Genomic DNA, 23,184 nt, shown 5'->3' on the forward strand with positions numbered 1-23,184 from the left:
CTAGTTATACAAAATCTTTGGCCTTTGCATCAGGTTTAAAGGAGCAACAGATTCAATGCCCAATCTATAGTGAGGCAATTAAATGTTTCATTACTGTCAATTTTGCAAGTTTTCCCACCTACAAAGAATGGAGAGGTCTGTAATTTTTTTTTTTTTTTTTAAATGTAGGTACACTTCAACAGTGAGACAGAATCTTAAAAAAACAAAAAAACAAAAACAAAATAAAAACAGAAAATCACTTTGTATGGTTTGTAAATAATTAATTTTCATTTTATTACATGAAATAAGTATTTGATTTCCTACCAACCAGCAAGAATTCTGGCTCTCACAGACCTGTTAGTTCTTCTTTAAAAAGCCCTCCTGTTCTGCACTCTTTACCTGTTTAAATTGAACCTGTTTGAATTTGTTACCTGTATAAAAGACACCTGTCCACACACAACCAATCCACCATGGCCAAGATCAAAGGGCTGTCTAAGGACACCACCAACTGTAGACCTTCACAAGGCTAGGATGGGCTACAGGACAATAGACAAGTAGCTTGGTGAGAAGGCAACAACTGTTGGCGCAATTATTAGAACATGGAAGAAACACAAGATGACTGTCAATCTTCCTCAGTCTAGGGCTCCATGCAAGATTTCGCCTCATGGAGTAAGAATGATTCTGAGAAAGCCCAGAACAACAAGGGAGGACCTGGTCAATGACCTGAAGAGAGCTGGGACCATAGCCACAAAGATTACATTAATAACACATGATACTGTCATGGTTTAAAATCCTGCAGGACAGCAAGGTCCTCCTGCTCAAGCCAGCACATCTCCAGGCCCGTCTGAAATTCACCAGTGACCATCTGGATCAGGGGTGGGCATCGAGGGCCGAGACACTGCAGGTTTTCCATGTAACCAATCACCTCAGCAGGTGGGTTGCTGATGAGCTTCTGCTCTGAACATAAACACCTGGTTGTCAATGAAATCACCTGCTGAGACACCTGATCATTAATGAAATCACCTGCTGAGGCGATTGGTTGCACGGAAAACCTGCAGTGTCTTGGCCCTTTATGGCACATGATTGCCCACCCCTGATCTGGATGATCCAGAGGAGGTATGGGAGAAGGTTATGTGGTCAGATGTAACCAAAATAGAGCTTTTTGATATCAACTCCACTTGCCGTGTTTGGAGGATAAGAACAGCCCCAAGAACACCATCCCAACCGTGAAGCATGGGGGTGGAAACATCAGTTTTTGGGGTGCTTTTCTGCAAAGGGGACAGGACGACTGCACCGTATTGAAGGGAGGATGGATGGGGTCATGCATCATGAGACTTTGGCAACAACCTCCTTCCCTCAGTAAGAGCATTGAAGATGGGTCATGGCTGGGTCTTCCAGCATGACAATGACCCCAAACACACAACCAGGGCAACTAAGGAAGGCTCCATAAGAAGCATTTCAAGGTCCTGGAGTGGCCTGGCCAGTCTCCAGACTGAAACTCAACAGAAAATATTTGGAGGGAGCTGAAACCCGAAGCCTGAAAGATCTGGAGAAGTGGACCAAAATCCCTGCTGCAGTGTGTGCAAACTTAGTCAAGAACTGCAGGAAACGTCTGACCTCTGTAATTGCAAACAAAGGTTTCTGTACCAAATACTAAGTTCTGTATTTCTATTGTATCAATAAAAAGCAAATTAATTATTTAAAAATCATACACTGTGATTTTCTGAATTTTCTTTTTAGATTCCATCTCACAGTTGAAGTGTACCTATAATAATAAAAAAAAAAATTAGACCTCTCTTTGTAGGTGGGAAAACTTGCAAAATCGACAGTGGATCAAACACTTATTTGCCTCACTGTATTATTTGAGGTCAAGAACCACAGCATTATCTTAGCATTAAATTTTTTACTGTATATGTCTACATAAATGCAAGATAAATGCTGTATTGGCAGCATCTTCAACATGGCAGATGGATACATAAACACTTACCACAAGCAACATAGTCTCCATTGGAAGCCAGGCCAACAAAGTTCTTCTCATTGATGTGACCTTTGAAGGACCGGAGGCAGTGAGGTTTGTTAACATTCCATAGCTTCAGCTGGCTGTCTGTTGAACTGGCATGTAAAAGGTGGAAACACATATTGAGGTAGATACTGCTGGTCATTAAGTGACAAACCCACTAAAGCTGGTCTCCCATTGCCGAGTTATGCCTTCCTGTTTCCAAAAATAAGGAAATCAGGCCTGATTAACTCCAACAGCTGAAATTGTATATCTGTGTCATACAAGATTATACACCAGCGTACTGCCAATTACATGCACCCCTATGACATGGGAGCTACTGGGTATGTTCATAATCATACTGTGTGCAGTCTATGTGCTAAGCTCTGTTTTTCCACAGTCACAGCACATTACTACAAAGCTAAAATGTGTCTGTTAACATCTGAAAACTGTCTTCTTCTGAAGGATGTAGCATGCCTTTCATGGAATTACAGATTCATATTATATTTCCAGAGAAGATTTAAAGAGGTCAAGGAACAGTGAGTCTGTAACCCACACACCCACTGACTGCTGTGCCGGTCAATGAAATTGCTCTGCTCCTAAACAGACAATCTACACTGTATTTTAATTTTAGTATAGTATAAAAGTGACTGTGCAGCCAAATCTACATTCAAGCAGAAATGATTTATTTCAAGAAGCAGTAATGAAATAAAAAAAACAAAAAACAAATGCCTTCTGTAAGATTAAAGTAAAAGATGCATACTTCCTATGTGCATGGATTACATCTGATTATTTACTTTTGTGGCTCATGATGTCAGTTTTTCCTGATCATTTTCAAAAACTTCTTGATTGGAAGAAAAGGAAGAGGAGTTGTGTGTGTCACCAACAAGGTTGCATTTGTGTACGTGTGTATCTGTGTGACACAGAGACAGGGGTGTGTGTGTGTGTGGGGGGGGGGGGGGGTTGAAGCCTGAGGGGCAGAGGAATAACATTATTGTCCATAATATGTTTGCATGAATAAAACTAACATGGTGTTAAAATAAAATTAACTGTTCAGAACTTACATGGTGGACCAGAGTGAATCAATGAAGTGATGCACTTTACTGAAACAAGGTTATTAAACTGTATTTATTATGTTGATTAAAAAACAAACAAATAAAAAGAACTTCAATTTGGAACAATGATGGTTACATCTGGGACTTTCAAAACATTTTTAAAGAGTAAAAAAAAAAGATTCAATATTTAAGAAAAAAGACATAAAAATAAAATGTGAATGCATAATTAAAATGCATTAATCATGCATTAATAATAAATGCATCATTTCTGTTGGGTGGGAAAACTACATACCAGTTATTTTTTCTGCTGATCTTCTGTAACTTACAAGAAAATCAGGGTGTATTTTTTTAATGATCATCTGCAACTACAGGGAAGTACACCTTGAAAGACAAGTTTTAAAATGTCACATTTCAATTAAATTTTGTGTTGATCCATTGATGAAGGGAGCAGGGTAGAAACATAAATTGCTGTCAAAATACTTGGGTGCTTAAAACGTTTGCACAGTACTCTGAATATACATATATCAGCTGATGAAGGTAAAGCTGAAGTAAATCAATTTGTTAAAGAAAAACAAAATTGAAACCAACTTACGCAGAAACGATTTCCTCTCCATTGACAAACTTGGCATAGGAGACTGCCTTCCTATGGCCTTTGAACACCATGATTGGTTGCTTAGTGTTGCGTAGATCATAGTAGTGGACACAGTGGTCTGTTATTAGGAAGAACAAAAACAACACTAAAGTAATGCAGAGTCAACAGACTGAAGGACACTTTACTGGCCCACACAGAACAGGAAGCAGGAAGGCCAACTGTACAGTAAACAAAAACCCTCAAGCCTACATATACAGAGTACTCAGCAAAGGTGTTCCACAGTGTGAGATTCATGAAGAACTATAACAATGTAAAACACTGACAATCTTTCAACCGTTAGGTCATAAAGCTAGCACTGAATCATGTCTTTAAAATTGGTCTCCCACAATTTTAATGAAAACTGAATGATCTTCAATCAGATTGTTATAACAGCTTTATTCTTGACAGACTGAAAGCTAGATATGGGTATTAAATGGGCCCAGTGAGCGGGCAGCCTTTTCTCTCCCTTTCAAGTGGTTGCACACAAAACAGACTGTTGTCTGGGTCAGTGGTTTTCAAACTGTGAGGGGGGGCAAGGGATGGGTATCAAGAATCATTAAGAAATTATTCAATCCACCAACATGAATAGTCTTTTTGGTTAACGATTCCCTTACCGCACCTCCAGAGTGGCCATTGTTTTTGAGGGTGTTTTAGCGGGAAAATTAACATTTCTCTATGTTGATTACATTTACTCTGATGGACTACCCAGCAGTGGGGAATAAGTTTCATTACACTAGAAGTCTTTCAGAAAGCGCTGTAACTAGGTTTAAGGATATGATTCCTTCTTTATGTTCTCTATGTTCTCTAATGCCATATACCAACACAGTGCAGAGTAGCTACCTAAACTCTGTAAGTGAGATAGAGTATCTCGTCAATAGTTTTACATCCTCATTGAAGACAACTTTGGATGCTGTAGCTCCTCTGAAAAAGAGAGCTTTAAATCAGAAGTGCCTGACTCCGTGGTATAACTCACAAACTCGTAGCTTAAAGCAGATAACCCGTAAGTTGGAGAGGAAATGGCGTCTCACTAATTTAGAAGATCTTCACTTAGCCTGGAAAAAGAGTCTGTTGCTCTATAAAAAAAGCCCTCCGTAAAGCTAGGACATCTTTCTACTCATCACTAATTGAAGAAAATAAGAACAACCCCAGGTTTCTTTTCAGCACTGTAGCCAGGCTGACAAAGAGTCAGAGCTCTATTGAGCTGAGTATTCCATTAACTTTAACTAGTAATGACTTCATGACTTTCTTTGCTAACACAATTTTAACTATTAGAGAACAAATTACTCATAACCATCCCAAAGACGTATCGTTATCTTTGGCTGCTTTCAGTGATGCCGGTATTTGGTTAGACTCTTTCTCTCCGATTGTTCTGTCTGAGTTATTTTCATTAGTTACTTCATCCAAACCATCAACATGTCTATTAGACCCCATTCCTACCAGGCTGCTCAAGGAAGCCCTACCATTATTTAATGCTTCGATCTTAAATATGATCAATCTATCTTTGTTAGTTGGCTATGTACCACAGGCTTTTAAGGTGGCAGTAATTAAACCATTACTTAAAAAGCCATCACTTGACCCAGCTATCTTAGCTAATTATAGGCCAATCTCCAACCTTCCTTTTCTCTCAAAAATTCTTGAAAGGGTAGTTGTAAAACAGCTAACTGATCATCTGCAGAGGAATGGTCTATTTGAAGAGTTTCAGTCAGGTTTTAGAATTCATCATAGTACAGAAACAGCATTAGTGAAGGTTACAAATGATCTTCTTATGGCCTCGGACAGTGGACTCATCTCTGTGCTTGTTCTGTTAGACCTCAGTGCTGCTTTTGATACTGCTGACCATAAAATTTTATTACAGAGATTAGAACATGCCATAGGTATTAAAGGCACTGCGCTGCGGTGGTTTGAATCATATTTGTCTAATAGATTACAATTTGTTCATGTAAATGGGGAATCTTCTTCACAGACTAAAGTTAATTATGGAGTTCCACAAGGTTCTGTGCTAGGACCAATTTTATTCACTTTATACATGTTTCCCTTAGGCAGTATTATTAGACGGTATTGCTTAAATTTTCATTGTTACGCAGATGATACCCAGCTTTATCTATCCATGAAGCCAGAGGACACACACCAATTAGCTAAACTGCAGGATTGTCTTACAGACATAAAGACATGGATGACCTCTAATTTCCTGCTTTTAAACTCAGATAAAACTGAAGTTATTGTACTTGGCCCCACAAATCTTAGAAACATGGTGTCTAACCAGATCCTTACTCTGGATGGCATTACCCTGACCTCTAGTAATACTGTTAGAAATCTTGGAGTCATTTTTGATCAGGATGTCATTCAAAGCGCATATTAAACAAATATGTAGGACTGCTTTTTTGCATTTATGCAATATCTCTAAAATTAGAAAGGTCTTGTCTCAGAGTGATGCTGAAAAACTAATTCATGCATTTATTTCCTCTAGGCTGGACTATTGTAATTCATTATTATCAGGTTGTCCTAAAAGTTCCCTAAAAAGCCTTCAGTCAAAATGCTGCAGCTAGAGTACCAACGGGGACTAGAAGGAGAGAGCATCTCTCACCCATATTGGCCTCTCTTCATTGGCTTCCTGTTAATTCTAGAATAGAATTTAAAATTCTTCTTCTTACTTATAAGGTTTTGAATAATCAGGTCCCATCTTATCTTAGGGACCTCGTAGTACCATATCACCCCAATAGAGCGCTTCGCTCTCAGACTGCAGGCTTACTTGTAGTTCCTAGGGTTTGTAAGAGTAGAATGGGAGGCAGAGCCTTCAGCTTTCAGGCTCCTCTCCTGTGGAACCAGCTCCCAATTCAGATCAGGGAGACAGACACCCTCTCTACTTTTAAGATTAGGCTTAAAACTTTTCTTTTTGCTAAAGCTTATAGTTAGGGCTGGATCGGGTGACCCTGAACCATCCCTTAGTTATGCTGCTATAGACGTAGACTGCTGGGGGGTTCCCATGATGCACTGTTTCTTTCTCTTTTTGTTCTGTATGCACCACTCTGCATTTAATCATTAGTGATCGATCTCTGCTCCCCTCCACAGCATGTCTTTTTCCTGGTTCTCTCCCTCAGCCCCAACCAGTCCCAGCAGAAGACTGCCCCTCCCTGAGCCTCGTTCTGCTGGAGGTTTCTTCCTGTTAAAAGGGAGTTTTTCCTTCCCACTGTAGCCAAGTGCTTGCTCACAGGGGGTCGTTTTGACTGTTGGGGTTTTACATAATTATTGTATGGCCTTGCCTTACAATATAAAGCGCCTTGGGGCAACTGTTTGTTGTGATTTGGCGCTATATAAAAAAAAAATTGATTGATTGATTGATTGCACACCCTGGAGCGGGTCTGCAATCAACCACTTCTGCAGAAGCTGTTCTCGAAGCCTGACCCAATGAAGTAGTGCCCCGACCCACTGCTTTGTTGGTTCTTTGCTTAGCTGCTTTTCAGAAGTGGCAAGTCCGTTTCGTAATCCCTCTCAAACCCATTTAAAGATGTCAAAAGAGTCACTTTTGTGCAGATTAAAGTCATTAACAGGGACTCTTGTCTTGTTGCAGGCAAGAAACGAGAATCGTCCTCCGTTCCATTAGCATAGCTCCAAACGCTGTGCCGCTCTCTGCCGAGTCAAGTTAGAGTCCAGCCAGAATTAATAACTTCAAAACAAATCACTGTTTTAAATCAAATGACACTGCTTTCCAAAAGTAACAGACAACAAACTAGAAAGTTTTTTTCCTCCCAAAATGAGATGTCCTGCATTCTTTATGAATTACACTGATGTTGACTACAGCACAGCGAGTTGCAAGAGCTCAGTTTAGAGGTATGGAGTGACGTTCATGCCATTAATGTCTGAAAGGAAATGCTTTTGACAAAAACTACAGATTTTATTTTTATTTATGTCCAGAGATTAAGGATCCAGTGACCAATTTCATATTTATTTACTTTAAGACTAAATAAAATGTTATTGACATAGAAAACCTGTAAAGCCTACTTTTAGTACAGAAAATTTACAGGAGGTATTTATAAGGAATCAGATCGATAATGGCATCGATAGATAAAATCTTATCAATACCCATCCCTGAAGTTGAATTAATATTTATGTTAAAATGTGTTAGTTACGCCAAAGACATTTAAAAACAGATGTTTAAATGGTTTTTAAACTGTTTAAAAAGACAAAAGGTAAAAACAGAATAGACAGTTCTTTAAAAACATGTTTAAAATGTTTGAAAAGGGTGTAAAATGTGTGAAAGAACAAAGTTCTTCAAAAACATGTTTAAAATGTTTACAAATGCTGTAAAATGTGTAAATGCATAGACTGTTCCTTAAAAATGCACAAATACTCTTAAAATGTCTAAGATGTGCAAAAGAATAAAAAGAAACACACTAAGATGTTGAAATTGTGTGTATGTGTCGGTGGGGGAGGAGCAGCTATTCATTTGGTCTCTGAGAGGGGCTCACTATCCCTCACTTTGAAAACCCCTGGTCTAGAGAATGAAATGCTCAAAATTGCACTTGACTGTTTATTAAATGGTGTTAAATGGTTTATTCACTGTTTTGCAGTTGTGAATCTGACACCGTCGCGTGGTCCATGGCTCATGCAAAAGGTCTGTTTCAGCAGAGTTCCGGTGTCAGGAGCTCAGCACTCACAATGTAAACACACTTCGTGAAGTATGGACAATAAGACAACATCGGGGCATGGCAGAAGTCCATCACAGGTGCTACACCTCTAGATAACCCTCTCAACTTGGGACATCGTATAATCATCATAACTGCCCGTGAACTCGCTCGATCAACGGCATCCACATCCTTGCTTTGCCATTGTTTACATGCGCTGTGAGATGGCGGGACTCTGCAGGCACTGCGGTGCATTCTGGGATGTGCAGGGGGCTGCCAGGGGCAATATGGGAAACGTTAAAGTACCGAATAGAAAATAAAGCATTGTTCATTCTATTCTTAAATTGATTCTTTTTTTCTCCAAAAAGCACCAATACGAATACTGCTGAAGTACCAGACCAATAAACAGTACCTCTTTGAGTGGCAATACCGTTAAAACTCTAACTATGCCCATTCTTATTAAACAGCTATCTTTGTGTTGGCATGTACAAAACCGTACACCTACAGAAAACAAGATCAAAATACTTAAAGTGACACTTGTCACTTGATAAATGTTCTTTCATAAAACTCAAAGTTCACATTTTAAATGTACAGGAACAGTGTTTGGTCATTTTATTGTTTGCCTTCTGCTGAAGAAAAGACAAAATATGAAAACACTACACTATCAGGGATTAAAGCAATAAATAAATAAATAAGAAAAAAAAATTATGACCAAATCATCAGCTGTTCACCATCTCCCTTTTTATAGAAACCCTTTTGCAATTGTGTTCTAGGAATTAAGGTAAAACAAGGTGGAGACAGTTAATCTTTTAAAATACAAAAGTATTTCGCACAGTTCCATAGATATGCACGAAATTTACCTCAAAAATAGTACTTTTTTTCCCATCAATTTTGTGTGACACTGATATTTAGCATTATCATTTAAAGTTGAATGTTAAAGAAATAACCTTGTATTTTGTCAGTTTGTACTTCATACTAACACAGTAATACATTTTTGTAAATGTAGAAATGTCATTTCCATGAAAAAACATCATGTTTCTAAAGCAAGGTAAAACTGTCGCAAGTGTAACGCTGAGAATAAGTCCTTGATTTATTTGTGTCAAAACCTTAGCTATATCTCCTACTCTGCTTCAACAGAATAATTATATTACTTGTTCAATAATACCAGGAACTAATGGACAGAATTTTTTTGTTTCAGGCTTCTGCAGACTAAAGAAGATACCTCCAACTGTTGTCGCAAGCGTTACGCTCTAGCACATTATAGTATATATGCACTGATAATTTCTAGCAATGACTGAACCGAGACCAATAGAAATATTGAAACTCTGATATATAACCACTCCTAAAATAACATTTCACAAATTTTGATGGTTATGTCACACTTTGACTATTATTTTTGAACTAGGCCTTATAACAGACATGCAAGCAGGGTGAGATCAAAAATATGAAACTACCGGACTGTGAGCACCAACACTTACCATCCTACAGGTGGGGGTCTAAGAGGGCTTCCGTCGGGAAAATTTTTTGGAAATGAGGTAGCAAATGGTGCATTTTGAGGACAATTTCAAGGATGAATAGAGCAAAAAGTCCATATCCGCTCACAGAAGTTTTCATATTTTCCATATTTACATAGAGTGAGTCATGGTAGGAGGGAGAAAAAAATAAAAAAATTGTACTCATTTTCATTATAACTTTCCATTTTAATTTTAACTACTAGAGAAAAAAATATTCATAACCATCCAAAAGACATATCTTTGTTTGGCTGCTTTCAGTAATGCTGGTATTTGGTTAGACTCTTTCGCTCCGATTGTTCTGTCTGAGTTATTTTCATTAGTTACTTCCTCCAAACCATCAACATGTCTATTAGACCCCATTCCTACCAGGTTGCTCAAGGAAGCCCTACCATTAATTAATGCTTCGATCTTAAATATGATCAATCTATCTTTATTAGTTGGTTATGTACCACAGGCTTTTAAGGTGGCAGTAATTAAACCATTACTTAAAAAGCCATCACTTGACCCAGCTATCTTAGCTAATTATAGGCCAATCTCCAACCTTCCTTTTCTCTCAAAAATTCTTGAAAGGGTAGTTGTAAAACAGCTAACTGATCATCTGCAGAGGAATGGTCTATTTGAAGAGTTTCAGTCAGGTTTTAGAATTCATCATAGTACAGAAACAGCATTAGTGAAGGTTACAAATGATCTTCTTATGGCCTCAGACAGTGGACTCATCTCTGTGCTCGTCCTGTTAGACCTCAGTGCAGCTTTTGATACTGTTGACCATAAAATTTTATTATAGAGATTAGAGCATGCCATAGGTGTATTAAAGGCACTGTGCTGCAGTGGTTTGAATCATATTTATCTAATAGATTACAATTTATTCATGTAAATGGGGAGTCTTCTTCACGGACTAAGGTTAATTATGGAGTTCCACAAGGTTCTGTGCTAGGACCGATTTTATTCACTTTATACATGCTTCCCTTAGGCAGTATTATTAGAAAGCATTGCTTAAATTTTCATTGTTACGCAGATGATACCCAGCTTTATCTATCCATGAAGCCAGAGGACACACACCAATTTAGTTAAACTGTAGGAATTTCTTTCAGACAAAGACATGGATGACCTCTAATTTCCTGCTTTTAAATTCAGATAAAACTGAAGTTATTGTACTTGGCCCCACAAATCTTAGAAACATGGTGTCTAACCAGATCCTTACTCTGGATGGCATTACCCTGACCTCCAGTAATACTGTGAGAAATCTTGGAGTCATTTTTGATCAGGATATGTCCTTCAATGCGCATGTTAAGCAAATATGTAGGACTGCTTTTTTGCATTTGCGCAATATCTCTAAAATTAGAAAGGTCTTGTCTCAGAGTGATGCTGAAAAACTAATTCATGCATTTATTTCTTCTAGGCTAGACTATGGGACTAGAAGGAGAGAGCATATTTCATCCATATTGGCTTCTCTTCATTGGCTCCCTGTTAATTCTAGAATAGAATTTAAAATTCTTCTTCTTACTTATAAGGTTTTGAATAATTAGGTCCCATCTTATCTTAGGGACCTCATATTACCATATCACCCCAATAGAACGCTTGGCTCTCAGACTGCAGGCTTACTTGTAGTTCCTAGGGTTTGAAAGAGTAGAATGGGAGGCAGAGCCTTCAGCTTTCAGGCTCCTCTCCCGTGGAACCAGCTCCCAATTTGGATTAGGGAGACAGACACCCTCTCTACTTTTAAGATTAATCTTAAAACTTTCCTTTTTGCTAAAGCTTATAGTTAGGGCTGGATCAGGTGACCCTGAACCATCCCTTGGTTATGCTGCTATAGACTTAGACTGCTGGGGGGTTCCCATGATCAATCAATCAATCAATTTTTTTATATAGCGCCAAATCACAACAAACAGTTGCCCCAAGGCGCTTTATATTGTAAGGCAAGGCCATACAATAATTATGTAAAACCCCAACGGTCAAAACGACCCCCTGTGAGCAAGCACTTGGCTACAGTGGGAAGGAAAAACTCCCTTTTAACAGGAAGAAACCTCCAGCAGAACCAGGCTCAGGGAGGGGCAATCTTCTGCTGGGACTGGTTGGGGCTGAGGGAGAGAACCAGGAAAAAGACATGCTGTGGAGGGGAGCAGAGATCGATCACTAATGATTAAATGCAGAGTGGTGCATACAGAGCAAAAAGAGAAAGAAACAGTGCATCATGGGAACCCCCCAGCAGTCTACATCTATAGCAGCATAACTAAGGGATGGTTCAGGGTCACCTGATCCAGCCCTAACTATAAGCTTTAGCAAAAAGGAAAGTTTTAAGCCTAATCTTAAAAGTAGAGAGGGTGTCTGTCTCCCTGATCTGAATTGGGAGCTGGTTTCACAGGAGAGGAGCCTGAAAGCTGAAGGCTCTGCCTCCCATTCTACTCTTACAAACCCTAGGAACTACAAGTAAGCCTGCAGTCTGAGAGCGAAGCGCTCTATTGGGGTGATATGGTACTACGAGGTCCCTAAGATAAGATGGGACCTGATTATTCAAAACCTTATAAGTAAGAAGAAGAATTTTAAATTCTATTCTAGAATTAACAGGAAGCCAATGAAGAGAGGCCAATATGGGTGAGATATGCTCTCTCCTTCTAGTCCCCGTCAGTACTCTAGCTGCAGCATTTTGAATTAACTGAAGGCTTTTTAGGGAACTTTTAGGACAACCTGATAATAATGAATTACAATAGTCCAGCCTAGAGGAAATAAATGCATGAATTAGTTTTTCAGCATCACTCTGAGACAAGACCTTTCTGATTTTAGAGATATTGCGTAAATGCAAAAATGCAAAAAAGCAGTCCTACATATTTGTTTAATATGCGCTTTGAATGACATATCCTGATCAAAAATGACTCCAAGATTTCTCACAGTATTACTAGAGGTCAGGGTAATGCCATCCAGAGTAAGGATCTGGTTAGACACCATGTTTCTAAGATTTGTGGGGCCAAGTACAATAACTTCAGTTTTATCTGAGTTTAAAAGCAGGAAATTAGAGGTCATCCATGTCTTTATGTCTGTAAGACAATCCTGCAGTTTAGCTAATTGGTGTGTGTCCTCTGGCTTCATGGATAGATAAAGCTGGGTATCATCTGCGTAACAATGAAAATTTAAGCAATACCGTCTAATAATACTGCCTAAGGGAAGCATGTATAAAGTGAATAAAATTGGTCCTAGCACAGAACCTTGTGGAACTCCATAATTAACTTTAGTCTGTGAAGAAGATTCCCCATTTACATGAACAAATTGTAATCTATTAGACAAATATGATTCAAACCACCGCAGCGCAGTGCCTTTAATACCTATGGCATGCTCTAATCTCTAATAAAATTTTATGGTCAACAGTATCAAAAGCAGCACTGAGGTCTAACAGAACAAGCACAGAGATGAGTCCACTGTCCGAGGCCATAAGAAGATCATTTGTAACCTTCACTAATGCTGTTTCTGTACTATGATGAATTCTAAAACCTGACTGAAACTCTTCAAATAGACCATTCCTCTGCAGATGATCAGTTAGCTGTTTTACAACTACCCTTTCAAGAATTTTTGAGAGAAAAGGAAGGTTGGAGATTGGCCTATAATTAGCTAAGATAGCTGGGTCAAGTGATGGCTTTTTAAGTAATGGTTTAATTACTGCCACCTTAAAAGCCTGTGGTACATAGCCAACTAACAAAGATAGATTGATCATATTTAAGATCGAAGCATTAAATAATGGTAGGGCTTCCTTGAGCAGCCTGGTAGGAATGGGGTCTAATAAACATGTTGATGGTTTGGATGAAGTAACTAATGAGAATAACTCAGACAGAACAATCAGAGAGAAAGAGTCTAACCAAATACCGGCATCACTGAAAGCAGCCAAAGATAACGATACGTCTTTGGGATGGTTATGAGTAATTTTTTCTCTAATAGTTAAAATTTTGTTAGCAAAGAAAGTCATGAAGTCATTACTAGTTAAAGTTAATGGAATACTCAGCTCAATAGAGCTCTGACTCTTTGTCAGCCTGGCTACAGTGCTGAAAAGAAACCTGGGGTTGTTCTTATTTTCTTCAATTAGTGATGAGTAGAAAGATGTCCTAGCTTTACGGAGGGCTTTTTTATAGAGCAACAGACTCTTTTTCCAGGCTAAGTGAAGATCTTCTAAATTAGTGAGACGCCATTTCCTCTCCAACTTACGGGTTATCTGCTTTAAGCTACGAGTTTGTGAGTTATACCACGGAGTCAGACACTTCTGATTTAAAGCTCTCTTTTTCAGAGGAGCTACAGCATCCAAAGTTGTCTTCAATGAGGATGTAAAACTATTGACGAGATACTCTATCTCCCTTACAGAGTTTAGGTAGCTACTCTGCACTGTGTTGGTATATGGCATTAGAGAACATAAAGAAGGAATCATATCCTTAAACCTAGTTACAGCGCTTTCTGAAAGACTTCTAGTGTAATGAAACTTATTCCCCACTGCTGGGTAGTCCATCAGAGTAAATGTAAATGTTATTAAGAAATGATCAGACAGAAGGGAGTTTTCAGGGAATACTGTTAAGTCTTCTATTTCCATACCATAAGTCAGAACAAGATCTAAGATATGATTAAAGTGGTGGGTGGACTCATTTACTTTTTGAGCAAAGCCAATAGAGTCTAATAATAGATTAAATGCAGTGTTGAGGCTGTCATTCTCAGCATCTGTGTGGATGTTAAAATCGCCCACTATAATTATCTTATCTGAGCTAAGCACTAAGTCAGACAAAAGGTCTGAAAATTCACAGAGAAACTCACAGTAACGACCAGGTGGACGATAGATAATAACAAATAAAACTGGTTTTTGGGACTTCCAATTTGGATGGACAAGACTAAGAGACAAGCTTTCAAATGAATTAAAGCTCTGTCTGGGTTTTGGATTAATTAAGCTGGAATGGAAGATTGCTGTTAATCCTCCACCCCGGCCCGTGCTACGAGCATTCTGACAGTTAGTGTGACTCGGGGGTGTTGACTCATTTAAACTAACATATTCATCCTGCTGTAACCAGGTTTCTGTTAGGCAGAATAAATCAATATGTTGATCAATTATTATATCATTTACCAACAGGGACTTAGAAGAGAGAGACCTAATGTTTAATAGACCACATTTAACTGTTTTAGTCTGTGGTGCAGTTGAAGGTGCTATATTATTTTTTCTTTTTGAATTTTTATGCTTAAATAGATTTTTGCTGGTTATTGGTAGTCTGGGAGCAGGCACCGTCTCTACGGGGATGGGGTAATGAGGGGATGGCAGGGGGAGAGAAGCTGCAGAGAGGTGTGTAAGACTACAACTCTGCTTCCTGGTCCCAACCCTGGATAGTCACGGTTTGGAGGATTTAAGAAAATTGGCCAGATTTCTAGAAATGAGAGCTGCTCCATCCAAAGTGGGATGGATGCCGTCTCTCCTAACAAAACCAGGTTTTCCCCAGAAGCTTTGCCAATTATCTATGAAGCCCACCTCATTTTTTGGACACCACTCAGACAGCCAGCAATTCAAGGAGAACATGCGGCTAAACATGTCACTCCCGGTCCGATTGGGGAGGGGTCCAGAGAAAACTACAGAGTCCGACATTGTTTTTGTAAAGTTACACACCGATTTAATGTTAATTTTAGTGACCTCCGATTGGCGTAACCGGGTGTCATTACTGCCGACGTGAATTACAATCTTACCAAATTTACGCTTAGCCTTAGCCAGCAGTTTCAAATTTCCTTCAATGTCGCCTGCTCTGGCCCCCGGAAGACAACTGACTATGGTTGCTGGTGTCGCTAACTTCACATTTCTCAAAACAGAGTCACCAATAACCAGAGTTTGATCCTCGGCGGGTGTGTCGTCGAGTGGGGAAAAACGGTTAGAGATGTGAACGGGTTGACGGTGTACACGGGGCTTCTGTTTAGGGCTACGCTTCCTCCTCACAGTCACCCAGTCAGCCTGCTTTCCCGGCTGCTCGGGATCTGCCAGGGGGGAACTAACGATGCACTGAGTGTTTCTTTTTATTCACCTCTTATTGCTCTGTATGCACCACTCCGCATTTAATCATTAGTGATTGATCTCTGCTCTCTTCCACAGCATGTCTTTTTCCTGATTCTCTCCCCTCAGCCCTAACCAGTCCCAGCAGAAGACTGCCCCTCCCTGAGCCTGTTTCTGCTGGAGGTTTCTTCCTGTTAAAAGGGAGTTTTTCCTTCCCACTGTCGCCAAGTGCTTGCTCATAGGGGGTCGTTTTGACCGTTGGGTTTTTTTCTGTAATTAGTGTATGGCTTTTGCCTTACAATATAAAGCGCCTTGCGGCAACTGTTTGTTGTGATTTGGCGCTATATAAATAAAATTGATTTGATTATGCAAAATTTGAAACTGCACAGTAATGCATGAAAACTGACTGAACAATATTCAATTAAACGTATGCCAACTGATACAGTAGTAGAATAAAACTGTCAAACATAGGTGTATAGATTCAAAACAATGAGGTTTTAGATGATATGGAGGTCCACTAATCTACTTTAAAATTTCATGCCAGTGCTGCTTTATCATGCATCAGTGAGAATGAAACGGCTCAGACTGAACAATTATTGAGCCAATACGATACCTAAACCACTTGAGTTGGAATTTAAAGGTTTCCTTGTTATTTTGTTATCTTGTTCACAGTATAATCAGGTCGCATTAACCGAGTGGGTGACCTGCTTTGTAAGCACAGTCAACACATGGTGGGGAAAAAACTAACAAAAAACAAATGTATTGTCTTTAACAAAATAGATATATCACATAATCTCCTTAAAAGAAATATCAGTTTACCTGCACAGCCGAAGGCCAGATGATACCTGGAGGTTGGGCTGAATTTTACACAGCAAACATTGGCTTTGGCCTCGATGCTGGCAACCGAATTGTCAAGATTGGTTGACCACAACTTCACTAAAAAAACAAAAACAAAAAACAATAAATCAACAGCTGGAAATATAGAAAATTAGATCTTAAACCCAAAAGGCTGGTTTACGTTCTGAAGATTACAAACATAATGCATGTGTGCAATATACTGCCAAAATCACACACACACACACACATATATATATATACATACACACACACACACACATATATATACATACACACACACACAGACCAAGTTACACCTTTTTTTTCTGCATTATCAGCTCTTTAATTTGGGATTTTTGTGCATTGTTGTGGTGTACTTTTATTGCCATGTATATCCTCCACCACCAGAGTTGGGTGGAAGTAATGTTTTTGCCCCTGCTTGTTTGTGAACAGCTTGTAACCCACAATTTTTCATACATCATTATGAATTTTTATTTATTTATTTACAGAGGATTCATATCCTGATGGGCAAAAACTGATTAAATTTTCAAGATCATAGGTCAAAGTCAGGAAAAAAAATTCAAAAATCCCTAATTGTCAAAAAAGACTGAATTTCTTTCATATTTGAGAGCATTATGTACCATGGCATCCTTTATTGACTGACAAAGGTTTGCATTATATCTTAATCAAACGTGCCTCAATCACTCTCATATTTGAAAGTGAGGTGCAGACTAGCACTCACTATCGCCTGACAAAGTTTGATCCGGATTTTGGATTTTGTGGACATCTGATGTACATTTTACATTATACCTCAGTCAAAACTGCCTCAGTCACTCATTTGTGACAAACAGGTGCAAAATGGCACTCTCAAATGAATAGACTAAGTTTGATCCACATCTAATCCGTATTGTGGATTTAGCAGATATTTGATTTTAACATTGAAAAGCTCTTTTGATCTATATTTTCGATTATATTTTAGCTTATGAAAAGCCACTTTAACAGGACTATGACCTTGAAATTCTTTTCCAAGGTAAAAATTTGTGGAATTGGAAACTAGTGTTGGCGCAGTGCTCTAGTTCTTTCAGTATTAGAGTTTATTTTTGTACTATAGAAACAGTCATTATTTTGAACAAGCCTGCGATTGTTCAGTATATAAATCGCACCCAAATATAAGTTGCGGGACCTCCCAAACTAGTAAAAAGCAAAAAGAAACAAACCAACAAAGACATTTACTGTAGCAAATATTCTCCAGGTTTGGTGCAGTCCTGTCTGGGCCTTTTTATATAGTATGAATGCCTTTTCCAGTTTATATAAATGTAAAGGACTTTTTTTATAAGGAACAATATTATTTACGATATTTAAATAACTAAATTTTGTTATAAACAAAAGCCCTAAAAGAGCCTTAAAAGGGTTATTCATCAAATTTGAATATGTTTCAATTGCTCCACTGGAGAGAACTGTATTAAGTATTTCTACAACATTGAGCCTCACTCTAGCTAAATCTTTGGCTCAAAAATAATCATATAATCTACACACATCTTCTAGTTGTACTGGAGGACTGTGCCTAAAGTCATATTGTTTGTGATGTAGACTACCTGTGAGAATAAATTCTACATTTCTCAAACTATGCTATCATACAATGTCAGCCTTACATAAACAGAATTTCTCAGTTACCTTTAGCATCATCAGAACCGGATGCTAAGAGTTTGGGGTCCATCAGATTAAAGTCAACACTCCAACATCTTTTTTCATGTTCCTAAAAAGAAGGCAACATAAATCTTAAAAAGCTGTAGTACCAAATGCGATGAACATCATTCAAGTGCTGGAGTTCCAATCAGGTAATCAAACTGCAATTGGGTACCGTAGTCTCATTTGAGGGTAGGTTAAAATGAAAGCGCATATGACACAGTTAATGTACTTCCGGGGACAGCCCCATTATCGGCCAGTCACTTGTCTGAGTTTTTGGCCAAATTACAATGCAAACAAAGTGAAAATGCAAAGAAAAGATGAAGATGCAGGGGTAAGTGGACATGTGTTGCGGTTTGATTATGACCTGGAGCTCAAACATGTTGAGGCAGTTGCACAAGCGTTGATGAGTCCACAGCTACTCTGTCAAGGTGTGTAGATCTCGCTAAAACATACAGACACACCCTCTCCCATTTGCCTCCTCTTCTCTTCTCCACCGGGGAAAAAAAAAAAAAACCTGCAATTTTCACGACTGCTTCAGTGATTGTAGCCAAAAGGGGGGGGAACAAAACAAAACAAAAAAACAGTACACCATTTTTCCATTAGAAGTGATACTGTGTTTGTGCAAGCTGTCCCCCTGAAGTGTTCAAATCCCACAATATCACACAGGGGTTCAAAGGAGACTGCTCTGCCCCATTGTCCAAATGTCTAGGGATGGCCTCTCACAGATGAAGGTACCTTTTCAAATAACTCATTATGGCTTTTTACAACATGATCCACTTTTGTTCATTTGCATTACTCATTCAAGCTATTACAGACTTTGTTTCAGCGTTGTGCTGTGAAAAAGGTGCATCAGCAGCGAAGTGCTAAGAATGAGCAGAGACATATAGAGAGCGTTGCAAAATGATTTTTAGGTCCTAATTCATGTGATTTTGTCTGCTGCACCATATCACTGTTTAAAGTTATATCTAAATGTCCGTGTTTTATTTAGAGTTTGAGCTGAGATATTAGACCATAAAAACAAAGGTCGAGGGGCAGCAAGTTGATCAGAGGGGAGTCTAAATGTTCAAAATAATATACCATAATTGTCATCATCCAGAAAGATCTCTGAGGTTTAGCGTGTTAAGTAAAAAGCTACCGCTGTGTAAGTAGCGGGCAGCACGGTGGATTAGTGGTTGGCATTGTTGCCTCACGGTGAGAAGGTCATGGGATTGATTCCCACCTGTGGCCTTTCTGTGTGGAGTTTGCATGTTCTTCACGTTTGCTTGGGTTCCATCCGGGTGCTCCGGCTTCCTCCCACATCCAAAGACATGCAGGTTTGGTGGATTGGAAATCTGAAATTGTCCGTAGGCGTGCGTGTGTTTGTTTGTCTATGTGTGGCCCTGCGACAGACTGGCGGTGTACCCTGTCTTCTGCCCTATGACTGCTGGGATAGGCTTTAGCCCCCCGCGACCCAATCTCGGATAAGCAGTTGAAGATGAGTGTGTGTGTGTGTGTGTGTGTGTGTGTGTTAAAGTAGAGTTTACTGAGTGAAATCTGCAGGTTGCCTGGGAGAGCGATTTTAATTTGTTTGTTTTTTTACGACTGGGTCAGACCAAGATAATGAAACTGACATTCACCGCTACAGCACGAGAGGATGAAAGCTGCATACCTGGTATACTTTGGACCTCTGGCCTGTAAATCCATCCCAAAGGATGACTGTACCCTCATAGTCACTGCTGGCCAGAAGGTTCTTGTGATAACTGCTCCAGCTGATACAGCTAAGAATAGACAAGCATCTTTCACACTGAGCATCAAGTTCAGCAGTGCTCACATTGATTATCTCCATTAATTACCGGGTTTCAGAAATATGTCCTTTAAAGGTATAGTGTCTTTTGGTTTTCACAAAATTTACTTCATCTTGAAATTAGAAATACAACTTTCCTTCATGTACATCTTCACACGGTGTGCTACTATTGTGTCAAGTTTAATTGAAATCCACCAAACAATTTAGGTGGCGAGCATTCAAGTGATGGTTGTTATGAAATAAAATATCACTTAATTGTCATTATAAACATATAAATACAGTGGGGCCAAAAAGTAGTCAGTCAGTCCCTGATTGTGCAAGTTCTCGTACTTAGAAAGATGAGAGAGGCCTGTAATTTTCAACATAGGTACACTTCAACTGTGAGAGACAAAATGAGGGGGGGGGGGGAAAAAAAAAAAAAAAAAAAAAAAAAAAAAAAAAAAATCGAGGAAATCACACTGTACGATTTTTAAAGAATTTATTTGTAAATTATGGTGGAAAATATGTATTTGGTCAATAACAAAACTTCAACTCAATACTTTGTAACAATCTTTGTTGGCAATGACAGAGGTCAAACATTTCCTGTAAGTCTTCACCAGGTTTGCACACACTGTAACTGGTATTTTGGCCCATTCCTTCATGCAGATCTCCTCTAGAGCAGTGATGTTTTGGGGCTGTCGCTGGGCAACATGGACTTTCAACTCCCTCAACAAATCTTCTATGGGGTTGACGTCTGAAGACTGGCTGGGCCACTCCAGGACCATGAAATGTTTTTTACGGAGCCACTCCTTCGTTGCCCGAGCGGTGTGTTTGGGATCGTCGTCATGCTGGAAGACCCAGCCACGTTGCATCTTCAATGTTCTCACTGAAGGAAGGAGGTTTTGGCTTAAAATCTCACGATGCATGACCACGTTCACTCTTCCCTTAACACAGATCAGTCGTCCTGTCCCCTTTGCAGAAAAACAGTCCCAAAGCATGATGTTTCCACCCTCATAGTTCACAGTAGGTATGGTGTTCTTGGAATGCACCTCAGCATTCTTCTTCCTCCAAACATGACGAGTTGAGTTTTTACTAAAAAGTTCTATTTTGGTTTCATCTGACCTCATGATATTCTCCCAATCCTATTCTGGATCATCCATATGCTCTCTGGCAAACTTCAGACGGGACTGGACATGTACTGGATTAAGCAGGGGGACACGCCTGGCACTGCAGGATTTGAGTCCCTCTTTGCATAGTGTGTAGCCTTTGTTACTTTGGTCCCAGCTCTCTGCAGGTCATTCATCAGGTCCCTCCGTCTAGTTCTGGGATTTTTGTTCACTGTTCTCATGATCATTTTGACCCGACAGGATGACATCTTGCGTGGAGCCCCAGATCGAGGGAGATTATCAATGGTCTTGTATGTCTTCCATTTTCTTACAACTGCTCCCACAGTTGATTTATTCACACCTACTGTAGATTCACTCTTCCCAGCCTGGTGCAGGTCTACAATTTTCTTCCAGATGTCCTTCGACAGCTCTTTGGTCTTGGCCATGGTTGAGTTTGGAGTCTGACTGTTTGAGGCTGTGGGCAGGTGTCTTTTATACAGATAATGAGTTCCAACAGGTGCCATTAATACAGGTAACAGGTGGAAGACAGAAGCGCTTCTTAAAGAAGAAGTTACAGGTGTGTGAAAGCCAGAAATCTTGCTTGTTTGTGGGTGACCAAATACTTATTTTCCACCATAATTTACAAATCAATTCTTTAAAAATCCTACAAGGTGATTTTATGGATTTTTTTTTTTTTGCCTCATTTTGTCTCTCATAACTGAAATGTACCTATGTTGAAAACTACAGACCTCTCTCATCTTTTTAAGTAGGAGAACTTGCACAATCAGGGACTGACTAAATATTTTTTTGGCCCCACTGTATACACTTCAGCCAAATCTAAAATGTAATCAGCCTTTCAACTCCAAGTATGAAGTGTCTACATATAACTTTTGAGTTATGTTTACAAGGCAAATCACTTTCCTTTAAAATGGATTGAATATGCACCAAAGTCTTAATAGCTCACATATGAAACATCTGCTTTATTTGTTTATTGATTGATTGATTTATTTATATATTTTGTTCACAACCAGAACGTGATGGTATTTAACTTCAGTACACACAAAGTCGTCATGAATTTAAGCACACGTTGCCATTTTTGTGCAAGCAAAAAAATGTCATACCTGATTTTGGAATTGCAAGTCATTTCATTGACAGGGTAATGAATGTCCACCGCATCCTGGATTACTGTGCCATACTCAAACACTTTGATTTTCTTGGTTACTCCAGCAATAGCAAAGTAGTCACAGTCACGGTCAAACTCAATACTGCAACAGAGGGCAGGAAAACAGTCACAATGAGTTTGTTTACAATGATTACATTGAAATGTTTGCATGAGTTTTCTACAGGTTACATTTACTAGATTAATGCAAGGTGCTGTTTGCTCCAGGCTTTTGAGTTTAAGCCCCATTCTCTACAAATTTTTCATTCTGCCTTTATGATGCCACAAAGCACCGATTCACTTTCTTCTTGATTGGCATGTACAGTACTGTTCCCAATTTTTTTAAGCACTCCAGAACTTTGATAATGTAGTTTGATCATTTTCCTCTCTCTACCAGTGGGTGAGAAGAAAAATCTTTGGTAACCAAACATTCCAAAACTGAAAATAAATTTATAAGCATAAAGCTGTTGTGCCATGCATGCATCAAATAGCTGCACAAAATGCACTTTAAGTTCATATCAATTACAATATTACACTTTAAAATAAATACAATAAGCAAAGTAGTTTCTGTAAGTCATGTTTTTTTTATAATTATTCTGCTGTCTAATACTTTGAAGCCACTTTGATAGGGAAAAACACTTCACAGAAGATGGCACCATCTACATTTTTCGACCAGCAGATCTTGTATACGGATCTCAAAGAGGCACTGTGGTTCACATTCCAGAGCAGGAGGTGGCGGTAATGCACCATTAAGCTGGATGCTAACCACCGTAAAAGAAGTAGTTCTGAATGAGAAGGATTCGTTGGGTCTTAGAACGAGTAAAAGTAATAAATCATGCTCT

General features: G+C 39.1%; 1 protein-coding gene across 1 annotated transcript in view; it reads right to left on the minus strand.

Annotated features, from left to right (window-relative positions):
* Positions 1 to 23,184, minus strand: part of cop1 (COP1 E3 ubiquitin ligase) — a 66,873-nt gene that overhangs the window by 7,484 nt on the left and 36,205 nt on the right. Inside the window, exons 12-17 of the mRNA XM_034183248.1 lie at positions 22,305 to 22,448; positions 19,964 to 20,072; positions 18,301 to 18,382; positions 16,609 to 16,725; positions 3,623 to 3,740; positions 1,967 to 2,091 (exon numbers count right to left, since the gene is read on the minus strand). Coding sequence (XP_034039139.1) covers positions 1,967 to 2,091; positions 3,623 to 3,740; positions 16,609 to 16,725; positions 18,301 to 18,382; positions 19,964 to 20,072; positions 22,305 to 22,448 — 695 coding nt within the window. The remainder of the gene's footprint in view (positions 1 to 1,966; positions 2,092 to 3,622; positions 3,741 to 16,608; positions 16,726 to 18,300; positions 18,383 to 19,963; positions 20,073 to 22,304; positions 22,449 to 23,184) is intronic.

Source organism: Thalassophryne amazonica, chromosome 12, assembly GCF_902500255.1.
Source record: "Thalassophryne amazonica chromosome 12, fThaAma1.1, whole genome shotgun sequence".
In the NCBI taxonomy this organism is placed as follows: domain Eukaryota; kingdom Metazoa; phylum Chordata; class Actinopteri; order Batrachoidiformes; family Batrachoididae; genus Thalassophryne; species Thalassophryne amazonica.